A 9,797-nucleotide genomic window follows, 5' to 3' on the forward strand; every position below is an offset into this window, starting at 1 on the left:
TCACCCGACGTATTGTTGTCTTCCCGGGACTTAGTGGCACAATCCTATCTAAGGATGCCCTAATCGAGCTAAACATAGTCAGGCTCAATCTAGACCCACCTACGGAGACAACTCGGAAACCTGACAATGTCCAGGTGCCTGAACAGGCTATGATATCCACAGTCAGTAAGTCTAACAAACCACCGATACCGGTTAAGCCGAAGCATCTCCTGAAGGCTAGGTCAGACACATGCCAGGTCCAGAAACCAGCAAGCCAGGTAACTCGACAGGACTTGATCGATAAGTTTGCTGATGTCTTTGGTCCCTTAGAAAACCCTGTGAAGGGGGAAAAATTCAAGATTGTTCTGGAAGAAAAAGCGGTGGCGTTCAAAGCCACCAGATCCTATGGTGTGTCATACCCACTGATGCCTAAATTAGAGAAAGAACTAGAACACCTCCAGAAGGCTAGGATTATAACACCTCAGACTAAAGCAACAGACTGGGTGCTTCCTATAGTGGTGGAGCAAAAGAAGAACTCGGACGACATCCGCCTATGTGTAAACTTCAAGCCACTGAATAAGTTCTCAAAGCGCGAGATCTACGAGTCACCATCTGTCCTGGAGACAGTTCAGAACATTCAAGCCAACGAAGCATCTCTGTTCACGAAATTTGATGCCCAGAAAGGGTACCACCAACTCGAAATAGCAGAGGAATCGAAAGACTTGACTACGTTCATAACGCCGTTTGGACGTTTTAGGTATGAGAGGGCGCCGTTCGGAATAAACAGTATTTCAGAGCACTACAACCGCCGCATGTCAGAATCCCTTCATGGCCTAGACAACATCGTAAGAGTGGTAGATGATTCCCTCGTGTATGGGAAGAATGATGAAGACCACCTGATGCATGTCCGAGCGTTCCTGGAGCGATGTCGTGAGAGGAACATTAGACTGAACGAAAAGAAATTTGTATTCAGGAAGCAAGAGATAGAGTTTGCGGGTGTGATCGTGAGTAAGGATGGATTTACCATCAGCCCGTCGCTGATAGAGTCACTCAGAGAATTTCCTGAGCCTAGAAGCATAACAGACATGCGATCCTTTCATGGTTTAGCCAACCAAATGTCGCCATACGATCCAGAATTGGCAGGCAAACTGGCCCCCCTGCGACACCTACTAAAAAAATCTGACAAAAAGTTTGAGATGTCAGAGGATGAAAAGCAGGCTTTCCGCGAAGTCAAAGAAATGCTAGTACAACCTGGTAGGCTTGCATACTACTTGCCTGGTCAGCCCGTCGAGTTATACACCGATGCAGCGTGCAGGTCTGATTTTGGGTTTGTCCTGAAACAGAAGCAACGAAACCAGGAATGGAAACCAATCATGGTGGGCAGCCGTACACTAACTGAACTCGAGAAGACGTACATGCCAATACGTAAAGGCGTCTAAGTTCCTTGTTGGATTACCTAGGTTCAAAGTGTACACGGATCACCAACCCCTTGTATCGATGACGAACAATCGACGACTAGACAAAGTCACCAACCTGAGGCTTCGACGTTGCCTAATGCAAGCACATGAATTTGACATGGAAGTCGAATACATCAGAGGTAAAACCAACTTGATGGCCGATGCATTTTCTCGGTACCCGACGAAAGAGCCAGACGAAACAGACCTGGAGGAGGAGCGAGAGACACTCCGTACCGTACGAGCAATCCGCACAGCCTGCATGGAGAAAGCAGATGTTCCTATTCACCTCCAGTCGATCAGAGAAGCCTCTGATCGTGATAATGAGTACCAAACACTGAAGGAAACAATACTTAATGGATTTCCTGACCAGAAGCGAGACCTGGATGCCTCGATCAGTGAGTACTGGAACGTACGTGAACACCTGTCGATGTCAGATGATGGTTTTATACTGCATGGCGTAAGACTGTTGATTCCTACCAGTCTCAGAAAACAAACACTGGTGGACCTTCATGCTGGTCATAGAGGTATAGAAGCTACAAAGGCTAGAGCAAGGCTCATAGTATATTGGCCCCACATTGATGCAATGATAGAACAGTTCTGTCAGTCTTGTAACCAGTGTGAGAAGGACCTACCTAGCCAGCCAACGGAACCGATGATGCACCTACCAATCCCAAAGCGAGCGTTCCAATTCATAAGCGCTGACTTTGCTGATTGTGATGGTCGCACATTTCTAATAGTCACCGACTGGCTATCTGGCTGGTTCATAGTTCGTGAGATGCGCTCAACAGATGCTAATTCCACGATCCACGAGCTAAGACTGATATTCGCTGACACAGCAGTGCCTGAAGTGCTATACACTGATAATGGACCACCATTCCCCTCAAGTGTGTTCCAGGACTTCTGTATGAGGTGGGGAGTGAGATGGATATCCTCATCACCGTATTACCCGCAGAGTAATGCGTTCGCAGAAAATGCGGTAAAACAGGCAAAGCACCTACTACGCAGTTGTGTGACGAATGGTAAGGTGGATTTTGAAAAGTGGACTCGTGGTCTACTATCCATCAGGAATACACCCCACAAGGGTACAGGGATAGCCCCTGCGGTTCACCTATATGGACACCTGGTGAATGAAGTAATTCCAGCACACAAGAGTGCCCTGAGCAAAGACTGGCATAAACAACTAGCTGACTATGATAAGTTGATATCCAGTGAACGCCAGAAAGCTGAGAAATACCGCCCTGGTAAACCCCTGCCTGTCCTGAGTGTAGGTGATCCTGTCTTAGTACAGAACAGGTGTAACAGAAGATGGGATAAATACGGGGTGGTGCAAGAGCGTAACCTTAAGAATAGAAAGTATGTCATCCGTCTTCCATCAGGCCTACTGACTGTGAGAAATCGTATTATGCTGCGACGTAGATTCCCTCCAACCACGGTACCAACTGCAGGGAATGTCGAAATGGTCACCAATCACTCCAGAGACGAATATCAGGAAGCTACAGAGCCGGAGATCTACGAGAAGACAATAACTGCACTGCCACCCATCCAGTCGCCGTTGAAGTACCATCAACACTCGAAACCCTGACTGACTGTGCAGATGACGATCCTATTGTCATGAATGACAACAGTGACAATAAAATGAATGTCACGTCTGAAGACTGTCCTGAACCAGTTCGAAGGTCTGGACGTAACAGGAAACACCTGTACGATTTAGTGACTATGTGTAAGACCTCCCATAGCGGTCGTAATTCAACAGAGTGTACTGATGTTCGTTTAGTAACATACTGTTCAATGTTGCTCGTTATAGTTATGCATTCTAGTACATCTTGTAAGGGAGGGAGATGTAAGATAACTGGAAAACGTTAAGTTATGTTATGTTTTCTACGCCCAAGAGGTTGCCACCTAGTCGAGAAGAAGAGAGAATATATGCGCGGACTATTAGCCTCTACACGCTCCTGTATACAGCGTCTGTGTGATTTAAGTTTATTTGAACAATATAATATGTAACAAGCAAGACAGTCGTTGGAATCTGTATTCGAATGTCTCAAGAACACGAGATATATAAACAATAACAAATAAATTTATGAAATATATTTTCACCAACTTTTGTACAAATTGATTATTTTATCAAGAAAATATAATTAAGTCTTACTTCTTCTATAAAAATGTATTTTACAATTACCTCGTTAAACGATGTCTCAACTTCTTTGTGAACCCACTAGCTGCAACTTCAACATCTAGAGCACCTTCCCTTCTACAAAAAAACATGTACTTATTGGTTGTCATATAATCGGATTTAACATGGTTATTATGAATCATAACCAATCAAAATTCATAATAATTATACAGAAACACAAGGGGGCTATTAGTTTGTATTTCTCAAGCCGGCTGTGTTGGATCGTTAAAGTAAACACAGCTGGAAATTAAGTTAGTTGATTAGACAATTAAGGATGTATTGGATCTCACAAATAAGCTTCAGCTTTGAAGACATGTCAAAGTACATGCGTTAAAAGGAGAACACTGTGTTGATTATTACAATGAAATAAACAATTGTTAGAAATATGTCAAAAAATGTCTCATATTAAATGATGAGTTAATATGTTAATAGTACCAGTAGCAGTTACATGTTATAAGTACACATTACAAGCTTACTGAGTAAGTTATAAGTTACATATAAAAGAGCATACATAAAACTTATGTGTGCAATCATTAACTTGTTTGTCAAAACTTACTCAATATTCTGTGAACTTTGGGTAAAGTTCACTTTCATATGAAAATCTTTTCTTAAAGAAAGCTCGAATACAGTTGACATCCCGATCAAAGTACCTATAAATAAATATAATAAATTAGTGGTAAATCAAGTATGATGCATATTCACTGTGGTTAAATAAATAACACAATTTATATATAGTGTTCCTTCATTTTTACAATTTTCACAGACATAGTATATTTAGTATGTATATGATACGCCAGATGCACGCACACCACCCGCGCGGGAGATCCGATATATGGCTTTTATCGTCATTAAATATAAAGCTTTGTTACTGCATTCTTATGTCTTACAAGCGTGTTCTGTGGCAGTCATAAACCCATTACACGACATTATATGCTCAACGTGTAAAAAATGATTCGTGTTTTTATTCTGATAAATATTTTGCAGTATTTACCACTCTGCATTTTCGTGTGAAGTTGAAACCATTTGCGGAAAGTCAATCATTGTGATACGTCCCTGCTTCGTCCATCATAATGTTAAACTCATTGAAATCTCCATGAATGACACCGTGGTTGGCCAATTTTACTAGCAGAGACATCAGATCATTGTAAGTATTTTCTACATCCTTCACATCATGAACTTGATACCTGTTGAACACAAAGCAAACCTAATGAGATGAGGTGGAGTAAATGACACCTTATCAACACATACTGTGCCAACTGCTGCTAACAATGGACAAGTGCCGCGGAGCGACAGCGCTCATCTAACGTCTACTGCGGTGACTCTGTGGTGGAGTGGTGGGATTCTAGTAAAACCTGTTAGTCCCAAATGTGTCACATACACGCCAAAACAGTGGAAAGGCACAGATGGTATCAGGAACCTTCTCAAAGAATGTTCGTTGGGATCGTTATGGAAGTTGCCACGAGATGGCGCGTACGTTTAAGTGTCTTAAGATTAAAGATGGAAGCTCCCATTTACCTACGCAAGCCTACAGGCTGAAATAGAGAGCTGCCACCTGTAACTAATTAACGCAGGCAAAACTACACAGTAATATCACCACCACATGCACTGGCAGTGGCCACTGGCAGTGGCATACGTTACATATAACACACTGACAGTACAGAATGCCATAGAAATTATATGATTTAAGGAGCATAAACCTTCTCCAACCAAAATTTTGCTTTTGAAATTTCACTGTGACATTGTAGCCTCATACATCCAGGATGTATAGATTCTACTAGCAAACCCGGCAGTCAAATTCTTTCTAACAGACAGTAAACAAATCCATGTTAACCCTCCTCTGAGGGTCAAAAAGTTATCCGACACTTACTCTTCGCATGTCAGCAGAAATAATTTCATGGTCCTTTTAATAAAGCCATAAAAATGCTAGGTCACCGCTGAAACAAAAAAGTTTTTTCAATCGCTCCGTCAGACCATGTCCTCAGAAAATGTCTAAAATCTGCCTGTGCCCATTGACCTTTGACCTGTGACCTCAATTTCGCACACAGTGATGGATTTTCCTACAATGATGCTAACACCGACTATCACGAGCCTAGGTCGAGCCGTTTAGATTTGTGCCGCAATTCTGCATTTCCTCCCTATACCTTAAGTTAACACGTTCAACGCGAAACACGAGTATACTCGTTTTGAACCTGCAAAAACGCACGCGCCGCGAAACACAAGTATACTCGTGGCAAAAAAAAAAAAAAATTAATTGGAACGTTTACTATGTTCTCCTATAGATGGCAGGGGCTATACGCTTAGCAATTCAATAGCGTCACTGTATAAACCCCAGTAGTAGATGACATATTTATACAATACATTACTGTTGTTTGGAACGTTATTTTGGGATTTTTGGACTGGGTAATGTTTTAGTTCACCTCGCCAAAGGGCGTTTTGACCGCCGTGTGTTGTGAAGTTGTTTTTATGTCTGAAAGTTGTGTTTTGATTTGAAGATCACGGGTGATAGATTCCGGTGTTGTTTTGATGTCTGAGAGTAAGTTTATATCTATTATTATACTAGCCACTAATTATAAATAATTTTATAGCTAGTTAAACCTGCCAAAACATTTTGTGTAATAGGTGACTAAGCGGTAAAAACGCGAAAATCTCAGCACAGGGCGGTAGGTGCATTGTTAACACAGCAGCGTTGAACGTGTTAAGGAAGGAATGTCCCCCTTCTTTTACACCTCTGACCTTTGACCTTTGACCCCCAGCTTCGACATCCCAACTCGTTTTCGATTACCCCCCCACGTCCCGACTTTCGAATCCGTACGTCGAGCCGTTTAGATTTGTGCCCAACTGTTGACGGACGGACGGACGGACGGACGCAAGGACGCACGGACGATCATGCGATTCTACAAGCGTCCCCCAATGAGCTAAAAATGTTAGGTCACCGCTGAAACAAAAAAGTTTTTCAATCGCTCCGTCAGACCATGTCCTCAGAAAAGGTTTAAAATCTGCCCTGTGCCCCATTGACATTTGATCTGTGACCTCCAATTTAGGCACAGTGATGGCTTTTCCTACCATGATGCTATACACCAACTATCACGAGCTTAGGTCAAGCCGTTTAGATTTGTGCCGCAATTCTCATTTCCTCCCTATACCTTAAGTTAATGAGGGAATGTTCCCCCTTCTTTTACACCTCTTGACCTTTGACCTTTGGCCCCCAGCTTCGACATCTCAACTCGTTTTGACGATCCCCCCCAACGTCCCGAATATCGTGACCGTACGTCAAGCGGTTAAGATTTGTGCCCAACTGTTGACGCACGCACGCACGCACGGACGGACGCACGCTCATGCGATTCTACAAGCTGCATCTGACTATGTCAGATGAGCTAAAAATCAGCAAATAAAAAAAATAAATTCTTGATTACTAATATTTAAAAAAAGCTACTTCTCCAGTTATTCAGAAAACTACAAGAATATATAACTGTCCATTAGAACATACAAGTACACTCAGCATAGTATCAGTAAGTAAATCTTGGCCACAACTTACATAGGATATGCACTCAACAGCTCCATGATGACACAATGACGATTAAAATCAACAGGCTTTGGCACAGGAAAACCCCGATCGTACAGTGCCTAAAAATAAGAGAAAAACACACAATTATGAAGTCAACCCTAACAAGCAATAAGACAAACTTGAACCCATTCTGCTGGTATGATGATGTATGCGAATGATGTTTTAGGTAGAATATACATGCACCTTATATGCCAATGGCAAAACTATGAGAGATACAACAGTACATTACTGGATAAACTCCGTACATAAAGACATCATCCCACATCTATATAAAAGCTACCTAGTGCTTATACCTTCATGTAGGAGAATTCCTTAACAGCAGCAAGACGAGACAAATAGAGCCATGAAGTTTTCTGACGATGCTCCAAGTAATCTCTCTTTTCCTTTAGCTTACGAAATGATGTTCTTCCAAGTCTACCAAGAATAATGCACACAATAATCACACTGGGCTCATTTTTGACAGAGTGGACAGTATTTTTATCACTGTAGAAGGTGTATGTAGAAAGTGTAGCATTGTGTATCTACACTGTAAACGTGCATATAATGAAGGGCAGATGTACTCAACATACATAGATTGGCTACATAAAATCAAGAGTACATGTATAATAGGAGAAGAGTATGACACCGTTGTAACAGCGTTTTGCATAGTTTTCAACTTGAAAATATTCTATCAATATGTGAAAAAATATATTCAAACTTTACCTTGTTTTCACATACCTTGTTTAATCTTGACACCACCAATTTACGTGAAAATCGTATGTGTTCTTCAAAAAAGATCTTTGAATACGACACGGTTTCACATAGTTTTCCCAACCATTCGCATCTTAGCGGCCGATGTTTGTTATCGGATTAGTGGTCTATTGTCTGTTGGGGATATTAGGCATCAAATTGTATTCAGTGTGTAATGCGTTTCCAGCGTGCTAGAAATAAATGTGTGCTCACGGCGAGATAGGAGCTGATTTTAGCTGTGTTACCATCGTGTTCCTGATGATAAGGAAGCGAAACAAGTGCTGTTACTGTGCTTACCTAATATCCCCAACAGTCCCCAGCGTCCCTTAGTTACAAACTGGCGCTGCCGCCGCATATCAACATTGGCCGATAAGATGCAAACATTTGGGAAAACTGTGTGAAACCGTGTCGTATTCAAATAACTTTTTTGAAGAACACATACGATTTTCAGGTAAACTGGTGGTGTCATATGATTAAGGGAGAATCCGAGACAAAAAGAAGGTAAAGTTTGAATATATTTATTCACACACTGATAGAATAAATTCAAGTTGAACACTACGCAAAACGCTGTTAAAACAGTGTCATACTCTTCTCCTATCATGTACTCTTGATAAAAAGCATGGGCTCAATTATACCTGTGTATTTTCATAGCTAGCTGCTTTCCTTCTTCATCTGCTACAATGTAGATATCAGACTCCTTTCCAACACCAATCTGATTGCCAACCGAATCTACAATGTTCCGGGACGCCAGGGCTCTGAGTGCCAGGTAGTCATAGCCGGAAAATGTCAGCCGGTATCCAAGAACTAAAGTCAATAATTCATAAAGTTGAAAAATTACCATAAACTGTGATAGAAATTGTAATAATGTACAGCAGACCTGCCAACCTGTGATTCATGAAAATAGTAAGGATTTTCTTTTCTTGCAGCAGGCGGCCATTTTGTGTGTATGTTATGCGCGCAATGAATGATGGGACTAACTCTAGATCACGCGAGAACAACGTGAACGCGTGATCCAATATGGCTGCGCCAATAATCGCCAGATATGTCTCGGCTCACAATGTAAAAAACACATTAATTTTCAAGTCGTAAAAAATAGTAAGTTTTTCAGTTTGATCGTACATTAGGTGTAATAATTGCAAAATCTCCATCATGCGGGAGAGGTGAACAGTGGAACACCCACCTCCCATAACCTCCCTCCGCTCGGTCGCTTGGCTCTCTCGCCCTGGTCGCTTCGCGCCCGAGCAGGGGCGTGAATATGGGGTCCAGGGAGTCGGATCCCCCTTGCTCGCGCAGAAAACGCATCTGAGGGGGTCTAATTTGAAATTTTTAAGGGGGAGGGCCCCCCAGACCCCCCTTCGCGTGGCTCGCAACTGAGGTATTGCGCGTGCAACGCAGAGCCGGATATCCGGACCGCACCCAGGGTACGTTCCGGCAGTAACCGGGGGGACATATTGACCCTATGAGCGTTATTTTATGGTATATATTTTTATATGTTCCTTTTATTCTTTTAGTTGTTAGTTTGCACTTTGAGTTCTTAAGTTCTTTTTAATAATAAATAGTTGGCTGTTATTCTTTATGTAATATCCTAGCAGCTTGGGTTTTTAAAGGCAAACTGTTGTCAGCAACATGAAGATAAACTAAGGATAAAAGCTAGTCCGAGTGATGTTATAAGTGTTTAAAATATCATTCAGCAATGTTATTTTTTGACTATTACTCAGGTTGAGAGAAAATGGAAATTTCTGTACGCCTGAAAAAGATTCACTATTAGTATTTCTTTATTCCTATACATGTATTCATATTGATGCAAATTATATATACTTCACTATAGTGACATGTACATAGACATGTACTGAAAAGGTGTTTTTCCTGTTTTGTCTTCCATTTAAAAATTCTG

At 41.7% G+C, this 9,797-nt stretch overlaps 1 protein-coding gene across 1 annotated transcript in view; it reads right to left on the reverse strand.

The window, feature by feature from the left end:
- The window catches only part of LOC106808395 (serine/threonine-protein kinase rio2-like), a 38,322-nt gene that overhangs the window by 2,846 nt on the left and 25,679 nt on the right, over positions 1-9,797 (reverse strand). The window contains exons 3-5 of the mRNA XM_014811105.1: positions 8,539-8,707; positions 7,468-7,588; positions 7,145-7,233 (exon numbers count right to left, since the gene is read on the reverse strand). Of these exons, the coding sequence (XP_014666591.1) occupies positions 7,145-7,233; positions 7,468-7,588; positions 8,539-8,707 (379 nt within the window). The remainder of the gene's footprint in view (positions 1-7,144; positions 7,234-7,467; positions 7,589-8,538; positions 8,708-9,797) is intronic.

This window comes from Priapulus caudatus, unplaced genomic scaffold (genome assembly GCF_000485595.1).
Source record: "Priapulus caudatus unplaced genomic scaffold, Priapulus_caudatus-5.0.1 Scaffold272, whole genome shotgun sequence".
In the NCBI taxonomy this organism is placed as follows: domain Eukaryota; kingdom Metazoa; phylum Priapulida; class Priapulimorpha; order Priapulimorphida; family Priapulidae; genus Priapulus; species Priapulus caudatus.